The sequence below is a fragment of the Rattus norvegicus genome, chromosome 3 (genome assembly GCF_036323735.1).
Source record: "Rattus norvegicus strain BN/NHsdMcwi chromosome 3, GRCr8, whole genome shotgun sequence".
Classification (NCBI taxonomy): Eukaryota; Metazoa; Chordata; class Mammalia; order Rodentia; family Muridae; genus Rattus; species Rattus norvegicus.
The window spans coordinates 121,754,285-121,778,578 of NC_086021.1; the positions used below are offsets into that span (position 1 = coordinate 121,754,285).

At 38.6% G+C, this 24,294-nt stretch overlaps 1 protein-coding gene across 7 annotated transcripts in view; it reads right to left on the bottom strand.

Annotated features, from left to right (window-relative positions):
• Nucleotides 1-7,210: 7,210 nt before the first annotated feature.
• Dph6 (diphthamine biosynthesis 6) overlaps nt 7,211-24,294 on the bottom strand; it is a 130,233-nt gene continuing 113,149 nt past the window's right edge. The window contains exons 6-9 of one of the 7 annotated variants that reach the window (XM_063284157.1): nt 20,911-20,972; nt 13,748-13,842; nt 10,693-10,780; nt 7,211-9,148 (exon numbers count right to left, since the gene is read on the bottom strand). In XM_063284157.1, the coding sequence (XP_063140227.1) occupies nt 9,113-9,148; nt 10,693-10,780; nt 13,748-13,842; nt 20,911-20,972 (281 nt within the window). In that variant the 3' untranslated portion in view covers nt 7,211-9,112. Of the gene's footprint in view, nt 10,781-13,747; nt 13,843-13,931; nt 14,337-20,910; nt 20,973-24,294 lie in introns of those variants that run through there. The other 6 variants (XM_039105456.2, XM_063284159.1, NM_001014181.1 and 3 more) reach the window with 6 other exon arrangements.

Genomic DNA, 24,294 nt, shown 5'->3' on the forward strand with positions numbered 1-24,294 from the left:
CATTTGCTTGGAAAGTTGTTTTCCAGCCTTTTACTCTGAGGTAGTGTCTCTTTGACTCTGAGTTGTGTTTCCTGTAAGCAGCAAATGCTGGGTCCTCATTACATACCCAGTTTGTTAATCTTTGTCTTTTTATTGGGGAATTGAGTCCATTGATGTTGAGAGATATTAAGCAATAGTGGTTGTTGCTTCCTTTTATCTTTGTATTTGGAGGTGAGATTATGTTTGTGTGCTTGTCTTCTCTTTGTTTTGTTGCAAAACGATTAGTTTCTTGCTTTTTCTAGGGCATAGCTTTCCTCCTTGTGTTGGGCTTTACCATTCATTATACTTTGTAGTGCTGGATTTGTAGAAAGATACTGCGTAAATTTGGTTTTGTCATGGAATATCTTGGTTTCTCCATCTATGTTAGTTGAGAGTTTTGCTGGATACAGTAATCTGGGCTGGCATTTGTGTTCTCTTAGAGTCTGTATGATATCTGTCCAGGATGTTCTGGCTTTCATAGCCTCTGGTGAGAAGTCTGGTGTACTTCTGATAGGTCTGCCTTTATATGTTACTTGACCTTTTCCCCTTACTGCTTTTAATATTCTTTCTTTATTTTGTGCATTTCGTGTTTTGACTATTATGTAACAGTTGGAGTTTCTTTTCTGGTCCAATGTCTTTCGAGTTCTGTAGGCTTCTTGTATATTTATGGGCATCTCTATCTTTAGGTTAGGGAAGTTTTCTTCTATGACTTTGTTGAAGATATTTAGTGGTCCTTTGATTTGGGAGTCTTCACTCTCTTCTATACCTATTACCCTTAGGTTTGATCTTCTCATTGTGTCCTGGATTTCCTGTGTGTTTTGGATCATTAGCTTTTTCCGTTTTACATTACCTTTGACAGGTGTGTTGATGATTTCTATGGAATCTTCTGCTCCTGAGATTCTCTCTTCTATCTCTTGTATGCTGTTGGTGATGCTTGTATCTCCGGCTCCTTGTCTCTTCCTTTGGTTTTCTATATCCAGGGTTGTCTCCCTTTGTGCTTTCTTTATTTTTTCTATTTCCATTTTCAGTTTTTTAACCTGTTTGATTGTGCTTTCCTGTAATTCTTTCAGGGATTTTTGTGTTTCCTCTCTAAGGGCTTCTGCTTGTTTATTTGTGTTTTCCTGCATCTCTCTAAGGGAGTTCTTTATGTCTTTCTTGAAGTCTTCCATCATCATGATCAAATGTGATTTTAAATCTAGATCTTGCTTTTCATGTGTGTTTGGATATTCAATGTTTCCTTTGGTGGGAGAACTGGGCTCCAATGATGCCATGTAGTCTTGGTTTCTGTTGCTTGGGTTCCTGTGCTTGCCTCTCGCCATCAGGTTGTCTCTGGTGTTACCTTGTTCTGATATTTCTGACAGTGGCTTGACCATCCTATAGGCCTGTGTGTCAGGAGTGCTGTAGACCTGTTTTCCTGTTTTGTTTTGTGTGTGTGTGTGTGTGGTTTTTTTTTTTTTTTTCAGCCAGTTATAGGAACAGAGTGTTCTGCTTTCAGGGGTGTAGTCGTTCTGGTTCACTGGCTTTCATTTCTTCCTATGGGTGTGTGTCCTGACTCCACTATGCAAGTCACTTAGAGCAGAAAAGTTGGTCTTACCTCTGGTCTCTGGCCTGAAGTCACTCCTCCGGGCTAGGTTTCAGCTCTCCGTAAGGGCAGCAATCAGAAGGGCCTGCCCCTACTTCTGGGTCCCTGTGCGCAGGGGGTCCTGATGGGCGCTAGGTGTTTTCCTCTAGAGTCAGAAATGTGGGCAGAGAGTAGTCTCCTTTGGTTTCCCAGGTGTGTCTGCTCCCCTGAAGGTTTAGCTCTCCCTCCCACGTGATTTGTGTGCAGGGAGCCGTTTGACTAGGTCCGTTCAGATCTGGGCACAGTCTGGACTGCAGGGCTTCTGTAGCTTGAGTGCCCCATCTTCCTGTTCCCAGAGGCCCTATAAGGTTTCCTCTTGGGCCAGGGATGTGGGCAAAGGTGGGCAGAAGTGACAGTCTCTCCTGCCCTGCAGTCTCAGGATTGCCGACACGTATGGGCGAGGAGCTTTCTCTCCCACGGGGTTTGGGAGCAGGGAGCTGTGGGCCGGGATCAGCGAGGTTTCGGCACCAGCTAGAAATCATGTGTCTGGTCCCTAGGAATTTTGCCTTTGTGCGTCCTGAATCTATCAGGCAGGTCACTTGGAGCAGAAAAGTTGGTCTTACCTCTGGTCTTGGGCCTGAAGTCGCTCCTCAGGGCTGGGTTTCAGCTCTCCGTGAGGGCATGTTTTCTTTATTCTTATTTAATTAATTCTTGCTTTGAAATTTCTCATTTAAAATTTCTGCCTATTGGATCTGGGGTTAATTTGGTCTGGTTTTTCCAAGTTCCTGAGTTTCATTTAAGTTGTTTACTCTTGTGCTGATTTTCATTTCCCTTTTAAGTGTGGTCACTTAGGGCTATAAACTCCCTCTAATATATGTTTTTTAATATGTCCCAGGCATTGTGTTCTGTTTCAGGAAGCTTTCTCTTTCTTTATTTCTTCTTTGACCCATTCATTTATCATCTAGTAATGAGCTGTGTAGTTTCATGAATTGGTGAACTCACTATAGATTTGCTTGCAAATGAATTTAAGTTTTATTGCAAAATGGTCAGACAGGGTGCATGGAACTATTTTAATTCGTCGGCATTTGTTAAAGTTTGTCTTGTGATCTATGATATGGATGTCCTAGGATAGGATATGGTCCATTTTCAGAAGTTTCCAGGAACTGCTGAATAGATACTGGGTCTATTGCCTTAGGATTTTTATTGCTTTGAAGAGGCACCATGATCCTAGCAACTCTTAGAAAAGAAAATATTTAATTGGGGATTCCTTACAGTTTCAGAAATTTAGTGCGTTATTATCATGGTGGGAAGCATGGTGGCATGAATGCAGACACTGTGCTGAGCTCTACTTCTGGATCTGCAGACAATAGGAAGAGACTGAGACATAATTAGGCCTGGCTTGAGCTTCTGAGGCCTCAAAGCCAGGACCCAGTGATTCATTTCCTCAAACAAGGCCACACCTCCTAATAGTGCCACTCCATATGGGCTTAAGGAGACCATTTTTATTCAAACTGCCACATCTATAGATGTTCCCTCTTTTTTTTCCCCCACAAGGTTTTACAGTGACAAGCCTTGGTCATATTAATCTAAATATGTTCTATTCTTTTGAATGGTTCTGGAAATCAGATTGCTCTATTGCTTTTCATTTTAGATTATGCATTGTTGGTACACAGAAATGTAGATTTCCATGTGTTGCTTTTATATCCTGAAACTCTGTGAACGTAGTCTACAATGTGTGTATGTGCCTCTGCATATATGTGCATGTGGAGTCAGAGGACAATCTTGGGTGTCATTTTTTGGGTGTTTTTTACCTTGCATTTTGAAACAGCAGCTTGGAACTGGTCAAATATAGTAGGCTAGATGGCAGTGAGTGCAGAGGATCTGCCTGTCATACTTTCCCAGGGCTGGGATTACAAGCGTGTGAGGTCACAAGAGGCCTTTTGATGGGGAACCTGAGTGACCTCATGTGAAGACTGGTATTTTATTTTTCTCACTTTGGTTTAAATCTGGTACCATAACCAGCTTAGGCTCCTCAGGTCATATTCACTTCCTCTAATGATCATCACACCCATTTTGTCTGTAATCACTGTATTCATCGCTTTGAGATATGAGAATCTCAAGCCAACCTGATTGTATCCCAGTCTCTTCCTAAGGGTAAATTCTCTACTGTCACCTCATATACTTGAATTATTTGCTTGGTTTACTTCACAGAATCCAAGGTCCCAAAGGCAATAACTTTTGGCTGTTTAATTCTATATTGTATTTCCAACTTATAAAAATAGCTGGGATTGTCTAGGAATTCAGTATATACATAAGAATGGTTTAAGTAGTATCCTGCTTCTAACTGATGAGAAGACATAGAATTGATACTTGAAAAAGAATCAATAAGAACCCAATTTCTTTAAAATAACAATATGTAACCTCATAGCCAGAGTAAAGAAAAAAAGAGAAAAGGGAAGAACAGCAGTGAAGGACAACCCCCCACCCCCTTTTTTTTTTTAAATTTCCCTTCCCTGGTTGGTAAACCTTCCATATATCCAGGGCATAAGAAATGTTCATTAGCTGCCTAGACTTTCTAACTCTGGTATTTTATGCTTCCTCACTGATTAGGGACAAAATGTATGAAGACTCCAAGCCTAGGTGACTGCAATGCCTGAGTGATCTACTTCAACAAGCAAGTTGGTTCATTTGGTCCGATTTTAAGGACTCTAAGTACCTTGCTCATTTGATACCTTACTATTTAGTCTGAAGTGACACTGAGAGAAAGTGTCCTGGTGTGAAAAGGATCTTTGATAGTATACTGGTTTTTATGAGTGGCAAAAGGAATTCCATTGTATGACATATGCAAGAGGCCTGCTGTCCCCAGATGTCCATCATCTTTTATATGTGACATTTTCTCCCCATAAGTGTCTTCTTAGATGCTACTTCAGAGTCAGTGAGACTTCAACTCTAGTGGGTACTTTTTCACTTGAGTTCTGGTTAAAGTCTAAAGGGCTCTTATAGAATATTACTAAGTGTGTATTAAGAAGTAGAATATACTATACTACTTTATTCCCAGGTAAGTTTTGTAATTATTTTTAATTTAAAGTAAGGCTTTTAAATGAGTTAAAATTATGGAAATTTAAAGAGTTCAACTTCTTTCTCTCTTCCTAAAAAATCCAATGTAAATCTGGCAATGGTATACTTGGGGTATGATTTTCATTCATATATGCACTGAAAACTCTACTCCAATTGCTATTAAAAAAATAGGTCCCTAATTTAAATGTTACTCTTCATCTTCAAACATCAGTATACCAAAGCCATGTTAGTTCAGATTAGCAAACCTAGCAGTATCTTCCACTGTAATGAGCAATGGGCAACATTATTACCAGGCAGAAACTTTAACAAAATGCTAACCTAGAATTATCTTGACCATATTCACTACAATTGTCATATAAACATAATAATTTTGCAAAGCATTATAGTGATAGATATATGTCAAGAAAAATTAGAACAGAGGCAGTTTAATGTTACTTTTTAGATATTTGATGATATAGTTGATCTAATGCCAAACAATAAAATAAAACAAACAAACAAAATTGGGCTGAGAATGGTGATGGTTTTAAAAGTTACAAGTTGTTGGAAAAATCATGTCCACGAGAACTTTTCAGCAAAAGACAAAGGTAAGCATTGTGCCACAAATATATATTAGTACTATAAGGCTATTTTCAAAGAAAGCAAAATTAAGGATGAACTGGTATTAGGGGTAAGTAATGAAATTGAGATGAAATTTCTGTGACCACTGAAAATTCTAGCCATTTAAGTGTATGAGTATTTTCTTTGAATGCATGTCTGTATACCAGATGTATATATGGTGCTAGTGGAGGTCAGAAGAGGGTGTCAGACTCTCTGGAATTGAAGTTATGGTGGTGGTGAGCTGTCATGTGAGTGCTTGGAACTGAACCCAGGCTGTGTGGAAGATGAGTGCTCTTAACTGCTACACCACCTCTCCAGTTCCCAATCTTTGTTTGTTTGTTTGTTTGCTTAATGTACAATTTTTTCCCAAAAAATTAATTTGAATCCTGTTTTCCACAAAGAGGAATGGGTGAGATGGGTATTTGAATAGTTACAAGAAAAAGCCTGATTCTTTGGTTAAATTTTAGGCATTTTGATCTGATCTTTTAGGTGACTTATGTAAATCTTTGTACTTTTCATTTTCTCGAGCTTGTCATTGTATGATATATGATACATTTTAGTATCAAATTTGCCATAAGCAATAAAGACTGGAACCTAAAGAAACTTAAATATTGATTTCCCAAATTTTAACCCAGGTCTTTCTATTATTCAGTTATATTGTTTGGGACTTCATATCTAATTGGCATCACTTTAATATTTAAATCAATAACTTATTATATAACAATGTAAAATTTAAGTAAATTATTAAAAGTTATCATTTGATAAGTTGAGTGAGTGTCTAAATGATTTATTTATAATGTGCACTACTAATCTCTATATTTTGTATTTTGCACACTAGTTTTCTTACATACTTTTGTCCAATAATAACAGAAGAAAGTGATGTAAACATCTGTTTGTAATATTCAATGGAAACTCTTAATGAAGAAAAAATGGGGTTTGAAAAATGATAGTTCATTAAAAGATATTTTCAAGATTTTATCTGGTATTCTTAGATCTTATAGATGACTCAAATGAGAAGAAAATGAAAAAGGATTGATTTACAAAAAATCTGCAGAGCAGCAGAAATGACAAATGCTTAAGTAACTGAATAAAGTTGCCACAGAAAGTGAAGAAAGGTTTGGGGCAATTTAACTTGTGTGGTTAAATGTGACTATCAAAATTCAATACTGGCTATGGGTGGGGTGTAAACAGTTTAAAAAGATCAAGGAAGGCAGAAAGTTGTGGCAACACAAGGGAGCATCAATTTGTTCTAAGTAAGAATGTTTATACGGAGCCCTGAGACCAAGAGTAATGAAAGACCTCTGAGCATTATGACATGTGGTGTCCAGTTATAGATATGATCTTATTAGTGTAGAAAACATTGTACAACTATTGTGGGATTTTGCGCAGGAATCTGAACACTATAAAGCAGTGGTTCTCAACTTGTGTGTCTTGACTCTTTTTTCTGGGGGGGTCTAATGATTCTTTCACAAGGTATGCCTTAGTTCATCAGAAAACATATTTACATTATTATTACAAACAGTAGCAAAATTATAGTTATAAGGTAGCAACAAAAATGATTCTATGGTTGGAGGTCACCATGACATGAGGAACTGTATTCAAAGCTGCAGTATTAGGAAGGTTGAGAACCACTGCTATAAGTGGAAAACGAATGAGTTTGGGAAGGCACAACTTTAAAAGAGAGATTGATAGGACTATGAGATATGTAAGAGATACATGGAAGTGAAACATAAAGGAGGTCATTGCTCAGTACCGTGGCTGCAATGACTTCCAGCCATTTGCCCTTAATGACAGACGCTAATCGAGACTTGTAGGCCACATAACCCTTCCTCCACCAGGTTGTTTTGTTTCTTTATCAGAATGTATATCATAGCAATGGAGATAAACCTAGAATATTGCTGATCAGGTATTTATGCTCTTCGGTTTTATACAAATGAACTGATATTCTCATAAAACTTATACATGAATATTGATAGCAGCTTTATTCATACTCGACAAAAAGTAGAAACAACCATAATGAGAAACAAGGGAATCAAAACACGTACTAATAAGTTAAGGATTGCTACCACATGATATCCTCAAAGTTGCAAAACTAGAGAGCAGAGAGATCAGTGGTTGCCAGGGAGGGGCTGGAGCAGACAGAAGGATGAATAGGTGGAGCACACAGGATTATTAAGACAGCAGAACTATTGTGTTATAGGGGGATAACGATGCATCTACGGTTTTGAACATTTGTTAAATCCCATGGAATGTAAAACCACAATTGTGAGACTTTGTACAAACTATGATGTTTTTGTTTGTTTTTGAGACAAGGTGATCCAGGCCACATCTCACAGCACAGCTCCTGCTTCAACTTCTCAAGTTCTGGAATTACAGGGGCAACCACCATTTCTGGTTAAAGATGCACCTTTGATAAGGATCTAGCAACGAGGGTTTATCAGTTACAAAATACCTCTCTGGTATAGTATGCCGATATGAGGCAGATGGTGTTCCAGTGGCACAAAAAATAAGCATGGGCACTTTGTGCTTTTCCATTCAGTTTTGCAGTGAACATAAAATTATTCTAGAAAAATAGTTTTTAAAAAAATATATATTAGGTATTCATAAGTGATACTTAAAATTTCTTTAAAATCAATCATAAAATAACCAGCCACTTATGATAATCTTTCTAATTATCCAATGATGAATAACATTTTGAATGATTATATAAAAAAATAGAAAAGAGAAATTACTGCAGTGACACGTGATTACAATGACACGTGATTACAATGAGCTAAGTACAAAGATCAGGGTCTTCATTTTCTGATACCTCTTTTCAGGACATGGGGTGGGAAAAAGAGGGGAGAAAAAAGTATGACAAGGAAATGCTAAATGAAGAGGGCTGGAGAGGAATCAAAGGAAATACAGGGGCCCGCCACACAAAGGCCAAGAGACTAGTTCCCAACATGAGAGTAAAGGGGAGAGAGGACTGTGAGAGCCAGAGGACCAGGGAGTTTGCTTCTCCCAGGAGCCTCAGAAACTGCACCCGTGAAGGCTTATCATGGCTCCCTAAACATGAGCTAAACAGTGAGGGCACTGACGGACATGCTAAAGTGGATGGGAAAACCCATGGGGGAAGAGCATACCACTTGGTTATCCAACAGCAAATGGCCAACCCTGACAACACAATATAGGCAATGCTATACAGTCTGGACAGGTTGTATTTATGTATTTAGGAAAGTGTGTGTGTGTGTGTGTGTGTGTGTGTGTGTGTGTGTGTGTGTGTGTAAGGCGTGGGAGGAGGAGAGTGCAGAGACAGAGAGTGAGACACAGTGAGAGGGTTTTATAACAACAGTAATGAAAATGGTGTCCATAAATTTGAAAAGGAGCAAGGAGGGGTATATAGTAGGGTTCTGAGGAAAGTGATGGGTGATATAATAATAATCTAATAGGAATAAAAAATAAATTATGTTTGTAGAAGAAAGCAAGTTGAAGAAATGGCAAAATCAGAGAAGAGTTCACTGAAATTCTCCCAATTATTCAATGTTTCCAATATTTTTTAAGAATTAAAAATTGTAAAAAGAAAAGTAGGTCATAATAATTTTTAAAATGCAGTATAAATATTAAGAATTGTGTATATAACTAGTTGTTTCATCATCCCCAGGTACTGAAGACACCTACAAAAAAAAAGGCAAATATGACATATTTGTTAATGTCAGTAAATCAAATCATAAAGAAACAATAGTTATCTACAGTGGGCTAATGGCCTGCGAAGTCCAAGGAAGTACCAGAGAACCCCAGGGAGCTACTGGGTGAAGCTAAATTTCAAATGGAGGAATGCATAAGTAGGAGATTAGTGTACTAGGTTCTTACCTGTGCTCATGGAACCAAAAGGAGAAGAGGGAAGGTTTCCTCCTAGTGAATTCAGAAGGTGTTTAATGGAATAATGCCATTCTGTGATGTTACTAATTTTTGATAAAAGGTTATAAATGTTTACCTTTAGTCTAGTCTAATATTATATTGGTTTTCATCTTATTCATCATTAACTTTGTGGGAAGTGGCATGCATAATAATTATTTATTTGTGCGTGTTTGTGTATTATGTTTCTCAGGGTTTGATGGCAATGTTTTCTCTTGTAATTGTCATCTTGCTGGGCCTAGTCATTGCTCTCTCTTACTGACTTACCCTGAGGTGTGGGGACCAGTTTTCATTCTATTTTTAGAGATGCTGCATACTCTGAAAATGTCACCGTGATTCCATGTAACACACATGCAGCTGCAAAAGTGCCTCAGGAAGTGGGGAAGAAAACAGGACATAAGACCTTTTCCAATTATTTCTGTTTCCTATCATGACTCTTCTTCACAGAACTTCACTTGAAAGCAGAGGGTAACTTCTCTGGGTCTTTCATACAAAGATCTAACACTGATCTTCACCTACCTCCAAAGACAGACTGACAGGCATCTGCTCCGTCCTGATCACCTGCTCTGTACTTCCCTTAAAACTCCTGTTTGATTTCATTGCACTTCGTCTAATGTTTCACCTTTTCTCACTTACAGCTTCCTTTATTGTTTCAGAAAATTTTTCCTCTCTTCCCCCATCCCTGTACAATAAAAATTCAATTAACTATTAAGTGTTATGTAATACAAATGCTTATGTATTACAACCAAATTACCACACTAGATGGCTTACTACTGGTTTTTATACTGTCATGTTTTCTTAGTATTTATCATTTTTAAAACTAACCTTCAATCTCTTTAGAAATGTCTTGTGTTACAGAACATTCTTAGTACTAAAAGCATTTGTAAAGGTATTAGTTATTAACTAAGCAAATTTATTTCTTTTCCTGCTCTATTGCCTACTGTTGTAGTGACCTCAACCATAAAATTATTTTTTAAATTATTGGATATTTTTTATTTACATTTCAAATGTTATCCCCTTTCTCAGTTTCCTGTCCATGAATCCCCATCCCATTCCCTCTCCCCCTTCTATGAAGGGGTTCACCCACCCACCTTCCCACACATCCCTTCCCACCCCCTGCCCTGACATTCCCCTACACTGGGACATCCAGCCTTGGCATTCTCCAAGGGCTTCTCCTCCCATTGATGCCCAACAAGGCCATCCTCTGCTACATATGCAGCTGGAGCCATGGGTCAGTCCATGTGTACTCTTTGGGTGGTGGTTTAGACCCTGGGATCTCTGGTTGGTTGGTATGGTTGTGCTTATGGGGTTGCAAACCCCTTCAGCTTCTCATATAGTTATTTTCTTGCTACTCCATAACTGCAATTTTGAGTGAATTGTACTGTAAATATCTGATATGCAAGACATTTTTCCTGTGTCCTCTGGGGGAGGGGATGTTATGGTCCACAGGTTGAGAACCACTGTGTTAAGAGTATCATATAACAGAACTAATATATACCTCTCACTTGCCTTGAAATCACTGCAATCTGAGATTTACTGACCTTCTCTTCCAAGTGCAGCCCTGAGAGCCGCAGATAAGCCACAGGTGCAAATGCATCGGCTGAATGGATGACTGCCTCAGAAGTGTCCCTGCAACACACACAGTTTAGGATACTTAGCATAAACATCCCTGAACCTTCTCACTCCTCCTGCTGAGAAGAGACCTGCAATCCTTCAATGCTGAGAAACACTGTTGCTTTTCCTATGGAAAGGGACACACAGCTCATACTCAGTTTCCATCAAACTGAATGATTTGGAGACTGCAGGTGTTCAGTCACCCTTGGTCTTCAGCGCGCGCGTGTGTGTCTGTGTGTGTGTGTAGGTAGTGGGGGAGGCAGAGACAGAGAGAGAGACACACACACAGAGAGAGGGTTTTATAACAACACTAATGAGAATGGTGTCCATAAATTGGAAATGGAGGGTGGTATAATAATAATCTTTAAAAAATAAATTACTTTGAAGAGGCAACCGAATCAGTGAATTGGGCATTGCCTAAGCCACCCATCACAAAAGCAAGCTGCTGCTGCCTCTGAGGGGCTCTGGCTGAACTCTGCACCATACGACCATGCTAATACACAGACTGTAAGAGAGGTAATTAGTACCTTCAGGTAATATGGTATGAACTGCTTGCGGCCACCATATGGATACACGTAAATTAACTGAGGTTTTAATAAAGATGCCCTGTAAAGAACTTATAAATAATTAAGATTATTTGTAAAATTATATAAACAGTGATTTTTGTTACTGAGATGGAGATAATGGTCTACATTTCAACTGAAAATGCAGAGATAGATATTCCTCATCTAATTTCTCACGAATTACTTCCATTGCACATATTAATCTTAGAATTTCTGACCATGGCAGAATTGCAAAGGTAATCTTTAACTCCTTTTTTTTTTTTTTTAAAAAAACTTCATTTATATTAATTTTCTGTATATGAATGTTTAGTCTGTACATATGTACCATGTGCATGCCTGGTAAATGTAAGAGTCCAGAAAAAGGCGTAAGAGCCCCTGTAACTGGAGTTACACATGGTTTTGGGCCACCATGTGGATTCTGGGAATGGAACCTGGATCCTCTGGTAGAGCAGCAAGTGCTCTTAACTGCCGAACCATCTCTGCAGATCTATTATTTTGACCCTAATTTTTTAAGTTAAAATTCTTTTTATGTTTCTATTTTATTTTAAAAGTGTATATTTTGTGTGTCTGTGTGCACACGACGACAACGCCTGTGGAGGTCTGGGGTTACAGGCAGCTCTAAGCTGCCAGATGTTATTGCTGGGAACTGAACTTGGGTTCTTTGCAAGAGCTGTGTGTACAGCTCTGAACAGCAGAGGGGAGCCACCTCTCTAGACTCTGTCTTTAACTTCTCGAGGTCAGTGTAAAACATACTTGAATCCAGTTTTTCTGATTAGAAAGTTATGCAATGCCAATAGATGATGATTAAAAACTCAATATATATTCATGAATCTTTACTACTAAATATGAACCCTCACATTAAAAAGATAACATTAAAAGAAAAACAACTTATAAACATTGATCCTTTAAAGAACCAAGTTTTTGATGAAAAGGTACAATGAACTTTTATTGATTAATCAATGCAAATATGTTGCCAGATAAAATGGGAAGGAGAAAGATTATAGAGATAGCATGCGGGTGGAAGGAGAACCCACTGCCACACGTGATTCTGACATCTACATGCATGCTGTGTTATGCATGTCTACACCTCTTTACATCTCTCATCTCTCTCTCTTTCCCTCTCTCTTATATATGTGAACTTTCACGTATGCACACATGCACTCATGTACTCACACACACATACACACAGACACACACAGAAAGATAGGAAAGAAAGGAGGAAAAGAGGGAGGGAAGGGGGAAGAGAAGACAGAGACAAAGGAAGAGAGAGAGAGGGAGGGAGGGAGGGAGGGAGAGAGAGAGAGAGAGAGAGTGTTTCATGGAAGTACATTTCCTGTTTACAAAATTCTTTGTGATTAGCACAGCCATTAAAAATCTCTATCTATAAACTTCTACGTAATAACTTTGCTATCTTGTACCATAGCTAACACAAAGATATATTTTCACTTCAAACTTATAAAGGTAGAAACAATGGGTATCAATAGTGACCTGCAGAATTTGATGGAAACATTAGGTGCTCCATAAAAAAATGACAAGTCAGTGGTATGTTAATTATTAATGCCAAAGATATTTGAAGAACATGAAAGCAAGAATGAAGAACGCTGGAGTTGGGAATGAAACCGTTTTAATCTTAATGGTCCTAGATTATTCCCTTACTCATTAATTGTCCAAAGAATTCAAGTCTGAATGTTGAAAAGATCAAAGCTGCTCATTCAATCAAGTATAATTTTAACAATCTTTTCCAAGAAGCTTGAGCTAAGGAGAAAAAGCAAACCCAAGAGCAACAAATGGAAGAAATCTTCCTCTGTCAGACAGGATGTGCAGCACGACAGAGACAGTTAATAAAGTGATGAAGCAGACAAAGGTCCTGGCCTTCATTATACTAATTCTTCAATTCCTGGTGGAGGTGCCATAGTACTCATCATAAACCACGTCACCTTCAAAATCAAGTTTATATGTAAAAATAACCCCAACAACTGAAGAGAAACGTCTAGTGCCATCATTCTAACATGTTAAAGCCAAGAAAGAGGAAAAAGAGGACAGAGTTAATGGAACCCACAGGCTACTGATGTGGCAGTTTATCAAATGCAGCTGTAATGAGAGATAAATAATACAGGCAATTCACACTTCATGAAAGGATAAAAGTGTCAGTGTGTAGGCACTAGTTTTACTGCAGGCCGTAATCAGCAAGTAAACGAAAGTGCAATGTCTAAAAAGTTTACAGCCTTCTATGAAGGCCTCGTCTTGTCAGGTATTGATTTACGTATTCACACAACTTCCTTGGGATTAAACAAATTGAGTGTTTGTGAACTTAGAGGACACGTTCTATTTCTTACAGCCAAAGCTGCCTCAAGCTAAGTGCTGGTGGCTTCTATCCCATGTATTTAGGAAAAGGGGCGATGGTGAAATGGCATCTTACACAACGATCTTCTTCTTGAACAGAGGGCAGTCCAATGTGAACGTCTCATACTCCCCACCTTCTCCACACACATGGACACCATACTTCTTGGAGAGCTGAGAATCAGGAGGAGTAAAGAAAAATAAAAATAAATGATGTTCTCAAAACACTCATTTATCAAGCTATTCTCTCCTGAATACCAATGCAGGATACTGATTTGAAAATCTATTGCAGGTTACAGAAAATTACCTTTTTTAAAGACATGTGTCTCAAGAGGGTAACATCCAATACATACAAAGAACTGAAGAAGTGATTCTCTAGAGAATCAAATAATCCTATTAAAAAATGGGGTACAGAGCTAAACAAAGAATTCTCAACTGAGGAATATCGAATGGCTAAGAAGTACTAAAGAAATGTTCAACAAACTTAGTCATAAGGCAAATGCAAATCAAAACAACCCTACCTCACACCAGTCAGAATGGCTAAGATAGAAAACTCAGGTGACAGCAGATGCTGGAGAGGATGTGGAGAAAGAGGAACACTCCTCCATTGTTGGTGGGATTGCAAGCTGGTACAATCACTCTGGAAATCCATCTGGAGGTTTACTCAGCTATTAAAAACAATGACTTCATGAAATTCATAGGCAAATGGATGGAACTAGAAAATATCATCCTGAGTGAGGTAACCCAATCACAAAAAACACATATAATATGCACTCACTGATAAGTGGATATTAGCCCAAAAGCTTGGATTACCCAAGATACAATCCACAGATCATATGAAGCTCAAGAAGAAGGATAACCAAAGTGTGGAAGCTTCAGTCCTTCTTAGAAGGGGGAACAAAAGTATTTACAGGAGGGGATATGGAGACAAAGTTTGGGGCAGAGACTGAAGGAAAGTCCATCCCCAACTGGGGATCCAGCCCATATACATATAGCTACCAAACCCAGACAATATTGCTGATGCCAAGAAGTGCAGACTGATAGAAGCCTGATATAGCTGTCTCCTGAGAGGCTCTGCCAGAGCATGATACAGAGGTAGATGCCCTATGGATCCCCATAGGAAGAGTCAGAGAAAGGATTGAAGGAGCTGAAGGGGTTTGCAACCCCATAAGAACAACAATACCAACCAACCAGAGCTCCCAGGGACTAAACCACCATCCAAAGAGTACACATGAACAGACCCATGGCTCCAGCTGTATATGTAGCAGAAGATGGCCTTGTTGGGCACCAATGAGAGGAGAATCCCTTAGCCCTGCCAAGGCTGGACCCCCCAGTGTAGGAGAATGTCAGGGCCGGGAGGCAGGAAGGGGTAGGTGGGTAGGTGTGTGAATACCCTCATAGAAGAAGGGCAGAGGGGATGGGGGTTTATGAACAGGAAACTGAGAAAGGGGTTAACATTTGAAATGCAAATAAAAAATATCCAATTAAAAAAAGAAACAAGAATCTGTTTTAGGGGCACATCTATTTATTTATGCACATTTACAATAATGTTATTTGTAGATGAGTAACTACAGAACAAAGTTAAAGGGCTTAAAGCTCCCATGTTTATGTTTTTATCCCCTTAGCGGAGAGTATTAACATTAGTTGTAAAGCTTTCTTATTAAGTCATGATGCCTTGTTTTCAAATAAATCTCATTAGCTTTTATTCATTTTGACATCAAAGATGCAGATAGCCAAATCGAATGAGCTTCTCTTTCACTCTCACGTACAGAAGAACATGAGGTTTTTACAAAGCACTACAATTTCATCTATAAATGGTATTCTAATATATAATTCCACGTTGCATAGATTGATTCAGAGATTTACTTGTTTATTGGGACCTACAACTACTGTTCAGATACCGAGGTTAGCAGCGTGAGCAGACAAACACATCCTACAAGAACAGCACGCTATCCATCTATCTGTTTGGGTTCTTTCCTGGGCATCTACATGATGTTTCCTTCCTCCAGGTACAGTGAGGGCACATCTGCAATGGAAGTCTCACACTTACGTTAGAGGAAGGTCAAAGTACTCCTTCATTGTCTGCTCCAGGGAGAATACCAAAGGTCAGAGTGACCTTCCTGCTTTAGCTCTGCTCAAATGTCAAAGTACCTTGTTTTGAGACATCCGCTTTTGAATGCCATCAACATGAATGATTAACGGAATGGTTATGAGGTAAGGAAAGTTCCCACCTTTTTACACGAGGAAACTGGGTGGGTAGTAGTCTACTCACTGCTCAAAATGTGTGTGCGAGGACCTAACTTGTTTGTAGTTTTCTAATTTCTATGGCCTGTCACATTGTTCACCTCTCATGTCTCCCTGATAGCCTTCCATGGGCTTCCACATTATTCCATTTCTGAAGACTCTCCTCTACTGAAGTTTATAGGTACAGATACCCCACCATGGCTCTTTGTAGTATACTCTTTTGTCTTATGCATGAATCTCCTGGCTTCTGCCATCACTGATGGATGCTGTTCTCCTCTTGATAATAGCACTGCCTATATTACTTGTTCTTCTCAGATATTGCTACTTTTATTTAGTTACACTTCAAAATGACTCGTGAGCAGAATGCAATGTATGCTCTTAGATCAGTTGGGACTTAGACATAACTTCTATTGCTGATATTCCCAGTTATGTGACCTTGAAAAAGCCCTCCTCAGAAGTGAATCTTCATCTGAAAATGAAGTACTCATACTACCATCCTCATAGGTTTGTCAGATAATTAACCAGCCATGCACAGACCACTTAGCAATGGTATGCAGCAAGTAGTGAGTTAGCTTACAGCTCAAATGCCAGAGAAAACAGAGTCCATGTAGTGGGCCAGAGGGAGAGCAGCATTCTCCATGTGTTTTATATGGAGAACTGAGGTGCACAAGGAGTCAGACATTGTCTGACTCTCTGAGGTACACTGATGACCAACCATAGCCCTCTGTCCAACCATCTCAATCTACAACTTCATTGGTTAAAAACATCTTCATCCAGGTTATAAGTTATGACATAAAAATCCAGTCTGTGTAAAAATCAAGCTTGCCTTGTTTTTGTCTCTAACCCCTGCTGCCTTCTACAGTAACAAGTGCTTCTGATTTCCTTCACTGTATGTGAGTGACTGTTGATTTTCCCAGCCTGTGGAAAGTTTGATGCCAATGTCATTTTCATCTTCCCATCACAATATTTCTATGTAGTTCTATGTCACATCTGTTTCCTGTAACAGTTTCATGGTCTTCTAGTTTTTTCATTCCTAATCTATGAATACTGCTGCTACACTGTATTTCCTCAGTTTTCTTTAATAGCAGGGACTGCAGCTGAAGAGACCTCTAAATCTTATTTCTTATTCTAAGCTGTTTGCCCATCTCTGAAGGCCTTGCAAGACTGGGCCTACCTTTCCATTTCACCTTCTCCTTACGGATCTATCAGCACCCATTTAACTTTGTTTAGATCAAGTTTCTTCTTGTCTCTGCACGCCTTCCTGCTAATGAATCTTCATTCACATTGATTTACTTGGTGGCCAGTGCCCAGGTAAATTTGACCCATCATCAAATTTGTTTAAGATCTTTCAGCAGTTACTCTGGGCGGTGGCCCTGTCCCATCTGGCAGTTCCTACCTGTGCCTGCATTAGGAATCCCACTGCTTTCTCCCTTGCAGGTTAATAGGGCTTTTCTTCCCTCAGTTCCCTAATTTCTTCTTTTACTTTTCTTTCTCCAAGGAAACATTAAAATGCCAAGTATTCAGTCTGTTACTTCCCATCTCAGCGCAGAACTGGGAACATGGGCTGATTCTGAACATACTTAATATTCAAACTCCAAAAATCCTGTGCATTGGAGATCAAGAGTGCCTCTGCAATAAACATTCACAAAACTGTGAGGGCTACAGATTGGGGCAGCTTGTAACTAACATGACTGCTCTTACTGCTTCTCTTTAAATACAGCAGTCAGGTACTAATAACGGTTTCCTCTTCCTCAAAGACTTCCTTTACATCTCGTTGTTTAGGTAGTTAATCCTCAATTCAGTATTTGAAACTTGTCACTATGTGGTGTGAATCTGCCCACAAGCGTCTGGCAAGACAAACTCTGAAGGAAGGAGAGCGATGTCTGGAAATCCATAGCTTCTGCCTCATGTCTTGGTATAAACTGAATATCTGAAAGTGTTTCACATTTCAGATTTTGACAACTTTGAACATACACAATAGGATATTCTAGAGAAAGCCCTAAATTTTATATAAAATTCACAAAGTTTCATATATATACGTGTATAATCACATAGCCTATATGGCATTTTTGTGTTTGAGTACTAGACAAACCCTGGAGTAGTACCAGCAGCTACTTCAGGACCAGCGGCTCTACTCCGTCTAGCAGCATCCACCTGTGCGTACAATAGGACTCAAGCTTGTTACCTGAAGTAGGCTACTGGGGCCTTTGTTCCTCTGTTTCTTCCCTTATTTTAATTCTTCTAACTAAACATTAAAATGCCAAACTATACTCAGGTTTACCTCTAACCAACATCTTGACACTTCCTAAAACTTTATGTGCATTTTATTTTTCTCTCAGAATTAAAATCACCTTTTGAAATAGAAGCACACAATGGGACATATTAACGGGGTATGGTAATATTTCAAAATAAGTATATATTATAAAATATTTTAATAATGGTAAACACACCTTTCTTTTCATTTAGTTATGTTTTTATGTAAATCATTTAAATTCCTTCCTTTCAGGCTCACAAACAGCACAGTGCTATTATCTACAGCCACCCTATTTAATTGGCTTTTCTTCAGCCCTTCAATTTATAATATCAAAATTCAGAGAGGACTTGTGAGAACTTCTTTTGTCAAAGCCACAGTCTCTCATTTCTTTTCTTTCACTTTCTAGAAACTGACTTCATTATATACCAGTATTGCTTTGGGAGAGAAGGGAGCTAATTTCAGTCTGGTGGCAGTGACAAGACATAAGTGCAGAAAGAACTAGGGCCATCAATGGTTGGAAGAAGACGCCAAATGAACACAGAAAGCAACCAGATATAAACTCAAATGACACCAATTTCTCTAAAAACTGAACATAATTTGTTATAACTATATACATGTTTCATTTCCCTTTGAATCTTTACTATCTGACTGGCACATTACAAGTGCTTAGTTTTATTAACCAGAAGGAATTAGTATTTTAGGAACTTTTATGCATTTGGTATATTTTGATAAACCACAAAATAATCAATTACAAACAATTCCAAAACCAATATGAAACCTATAAAGTTATTGTGGAATGTAGCAGCTCATGGCAACTGTCCCTGACTACACCCAGAGACAACAGCAAGGAACTGAGCTATTATACAAAATACTTAGCAGAGCTCTTCTCTTCTCAGAAAATTATTGTGTATCTACATCTTTACTGTAGGTTTAAAACCTCATATTCTAACAATACCACTGCTTCAGTTATCAATGCTGCATCAAACCCAAACTCTGCCCCCAATCTCCAATATAATCCAATAGAGATAACAGAAAGGAATAATGAAAACAAGTATTATTTTAGTATGTAGAACACACGTAGAACTTGAGAGTGGTAGGATGAGGGAGGCTATTTGAAATGTTGGGATAATCCCTTTGCTTCTTGGCCAGTTCATTCATTGTTGTAAAGAGGACTAGATTTAATAACCTCCAGGAGTTTCCACTCCCGTGCCACAGGCAGATAGGCCACAGGTGCTTCAGCTCCACAGCACTGGGGTGCATGTGGCACCTGCGGGCGCATGCTAAGCCTGCGGTGCATGTGGTGCATGTGGTCCATGAGAACATGAGCAAAGGTCCCCAGAGCACTTTCCTCTGATCTCACTCACTCCTGCAATGACACACTCCTTCCACCTTGTGTTACCTCATTTTAAGCACACATCTAGACACACTATGAAGTTTTAACCTTTCACCAGTCATAAAATGAATGCATCTTGGTGAGGATGTGGAGAAAGAGGAACACTCCTCCATTGTTGGTGGGATTGCAGACTGGTACAACCATTCTGGAAATCAGTCTGGAGGTTCCTCAGAAAATTGGACATTGAACTGCCTGAGGATCCAGCTATACATCTCTTGGGCATATACCCAAAAGATGCCCCAACATATAAAAAAGACACGTGCTCCACTATGTTCATTGCAGCCTTATTTATAATAGCCAGAAGCTGGAAAGAACCCAGATGCCCTTCAACAGAGGAATGGATACAGAAAATGTGGTACATCTACACAATGGAATATTACTCAGCGATCAAAAACAATGACTTTATGAAATTCGTAGGCAAATGGTTGGAACTGGAAAATATCATCGTGAGTGAGGTAACCCAATCACAGAAAAACACACATGGTATGCACTCATTGATAAGTGGCTATTAGCCTAAATGCTTGAATTACCCTAGATGCCTAGAACACATGAAACTCAAGAAGGATGATCAAAATGTGAATGCTTCACTCCTTCTTTAAAAGGGGAACAAGAATACCCTTGGTAGGGAAGAGAGAGGCAAAGATTAAAACAGACACAGAAGGAACACCCATTCAGAGCCTGCCCCACATGTGGCCCATACATATACAGCCATCCAATTAGACAAGATGGATGAGTCAAAGAAGTGCAGGCCGACAGGAGCCGGATGTAGATCGCTCCTGAGAGACACAGCCAGAATACAGCAAATACAGAGGCGAATGCCAGCAGCAAACCACTGAACTGAGAATAGGACCCCCGTTGAAGGAATCAGAGAAAGAACTGGAAGAGCTTGAAGGGGCTCGAGACCCCATATGTACAACAATGCCAAGCAACCAGAGCTTCCAGGGACTAAGCCACTACCTAAAGACTATACATGGACTGACCCTGGACTCTGACCTCATAGGTAGCAATGAATATCCTAGTAAGAGCACCAGTGGAAGGGGAAGCCCTGGGTCCTGCTAAGACTGAACCCCCAGTGAACTAGATTGTTGGGGGGAGGGCGGCAATGGGGGGAGGATGGGGAGGGGAACACCCATAAAGAAGGGGAGGGGGAGGGATTAGGGGGATGTTTGCCCGGAAACCGGGAAAGGGAATAACACTCGAAATGTATATAAGAAATACTCAAGTTAATAAAAAAAAAAAAAGAATGCATCTAAATTTTTCTGAAACAAAAATCATTCTTTGAGTCACTATGCCATGGTACTACTTTCCTCATTTAGATGCTGATATTTTAAAGAGGAAGATGAGTTCTTACCTCTAAAAGATAAGGTTCCATTTCACCCAGGGTTTTTCCAAGATGCTTATCAGGATCCAAGCCTGTCAAGAAAGGTGAGATTTTTCTAGGTGTCAGTTTAGAGCTGTAAAAGCACATTTCCTTCCCTTGACCCCTCCTTACCCAGGAAAGCAATGTATATATATATATTGTAAGTTGTTTTGATGTTAAAGCAAAAATTTACTTTTCCAGAATTTACTTCCCTATTTCCCTGGGATAGTTGCTTTCTTTCCCCTAAAAATCAGTTTTACTTTATTACAGTTGTGTCAGTAGGAAGGTACTTCCTTTAGTGTGACTTCTCAATTCGGGGAACTGTAAAGAAGATGAAAGCAGTATAATTTGAAAGAAAGGAAATACAGTGCCATAGTGTGTTTACAGACAGGAGCCTGGCATGGCTGTCCTCTGAGAGTTCCAACAAGCAGCTGACTGAGACAGACAGGGATACTTACAACTAACCATTGGGCTGAATGCATATGGGGACCCCTGGGGCTGAATTAGGGAAAGGCTGGAAGAAGCTGAGGAGGAGGGTGACCCCATAGGAAGACCAGCAGTCTCAACTAACCCACCTCTGAGATCTCAGACACTGAGGCACCAAGCAGGCAGCATATGCCAACTGATATGAGCACCCCCAACTCCTGCCACATACACAGCAGAGGACTACCCAGCCTGGAATCAGTGGGAGATGCACCAACCCCTAAAGAGACTTGAGGCTCCAGGGACTGGGGAGGTTTGGTGGGTGGGGGGACATCCTCTTGGAGACAGGGGGGAGGAGGAATGAGATGAGGAAGTGTGTGAGGGTGGACCTGGAGGGGGCAATGGCTGGATTGTAAAAAAAAAAAAAAAAAAAAAAAGTAATTAAAAAAAAAAGAAATAGAAAACCTCAGCATATTATTTGGTGTGGTTTATTTTATTTAAAGACAGTATATAATGTGATTTTTCTGTCTTATGCTTATTTTATTTTAATTTCAAATGCAATTATAAAATAAGAATGGAAAAGAGGATAAACTGTTACACTTATACTATTAATTCAGTTAATTGTTCAATATGCATACACTCATATTATGAAATTAAATCATAGCTGCTCTCAAAATAATGTGCCTATTTAAATAGAGTATCATTCTTTACCAATAAACATCCCAATTTTAGAAGTTAAACTTTCTCAATTCAATATGGCAGTCTAGGTATTTTTCTGTATAGATCTGTCTACATTAAACACTGTATATAGTAATCCTTATGTCAGGCCAATGTGTTGTTCTCAATAATGTCCTCTTAGGTTACTCCTGCAGCCTGGAAGAGAACTCCATCTGAGTGAATTCTGCATTTGCTTCATTTTTTCTGTTCATTAGAAAGTGACAAGTCATTAGGGACCTCATGATTACTACCTAGATGAGATGCATTTCAGGTTGTTTTTAGAAAACATTTCTTGGATAACAGCCAGGGACCTCTAGGGATTGAAGCTATTGTTCTTGAGAAGGCAGTGGCCTAAGCCACTTTCTTTATGTCTTTGATGTCTTTAAAGCAGTCCTGGCTTTCCTACAAGGGTATTATTAGTAGTGAATGTGGAAGGAAGACCACCTGTCCTATTAACCAAAATATTCAGATACAAAAGAGCTCCCAATAAAGTCTTAATTTTTAGAGCATCAATGACTCCATAATTAATAACATGTAAATGAAAACCCAATATAATTGAATTCTTAATTTTCTTACAGTTTCACATAGTTTTCTAAATTTTTATTTTAGAAACATTTTATCATTGCAAGTACAATCTGTATATAGTTTACTTTTAATCATGAAGAATGGTTTTAAAAATAAATATCTGGTAAAATGGATCCCCTTAAATGTATAAAGTTACTATCTAGTTTGCAATAAATATGCAGTGATAAGATCTTTGTTCTGTTTTTTTTTTAATTTAAATTTTGGGTTTAAGATTTTCTTTTATTGAAAATAGATTATTTTCTTACACAATATATCCTGATTATGGTTTCCCTCCTCTAATCCTTCTAGGAATTTCTAACTGGATGTTATGCATAGAGAATTCTGATATTCAAGAATGTTTATAATTGAGAACTGAAATACAGGGTCAGATTAATATCAATAAATTAATTTATCATTGGACTTCTTTAGAAATTCTAAAAATAATCAAGTCAATGTTTGAGTTGAAATTAAACACAAATTTTGAAAGCTATGAATCATTTCTTCATTTAACTTGTTTGCTTTCCTGGAAGAAGAATCCACTGTATCTAAAGAGCAACCCTGAAATACAGCTTTGTTCATGCTGAAATGATGCTAAGATGTGGAACTATTTAAAAGTATATGAATAGCAAAAATTTGGTAATGTTCAAATTCACATCATACAGTCAATTATTAAAATTTTAGGTAATTATTTAATTACTGATGAACCTGGTCTAAAAGGTACAATATTCTCTTTCTTAAGCAACAGAACAGAACAAAGCAAAATGAAACAGTACCCATACTCAACACAGTCAGTGTAAGTGAAACATCTCTCTGATTACTCTTTTGTTTCTCTCTGTAAACCTACATTACATTAAACACCTCGGGAGCATTATGAAGAAACGAGAATAGCTCATGGGCTCTTTCAATGCAAACTTTATTCAGAAGCTTCAATTCATCATACTTCGTCTGAGAGACAATTTTTCTTCAGATTTATCCCACTTAGTGACTGTTTTCTAGTGAAGTCTAGGTCGTGAAAATACACTAACTGTGCTTCTCTTCAATCTCACAGAATCTTTTTATTTTATCTCCTCAAATGGCCAGTTATGGAATGCCACCTCAATGTACTCATGTCTCCTAAGAACTTTATTCACTGAGCCATTTATTAATGTTGATATAAATAGTGGTATAAAGAAATAAAATATTAACGAAGAAGATGACAGTCCAGGCGATGTAGGATGTCATTTCATTTCAAGAATGCTTTAATTCACAGGCATGAGATCTTAAGTTACTAACAAGATTTTCTCCAAAGTACAGGCAAAGATTGACTATAAATTCTGACATCTAACCGTTTAATCACATCACACAGACATTCCCTGATAGAAGATGGGTGGGTGAATAAACCCACAACAAGGCCTAGGCACTGGGTAGCTCCATGCAGAATTAAGAAATTAATTAGGAGGAAGAACTATAATTTGCAGAGCTGACATCCATTTTACTTTAGTTGCATGTATCAATGGGAAACGATTACAATTCAATTAAAATATTCAATTTTATTACTTTACTGACTGACCTTGAAGTTAATGCCTGCTTTATTTAATTGCATCATCTATGAATAAATGTTAACCCTAAAATGTTATGCCCCATTATTTTCAATGCAGTTTTCAACATCTCAACTGAATTATATCAGCCAAT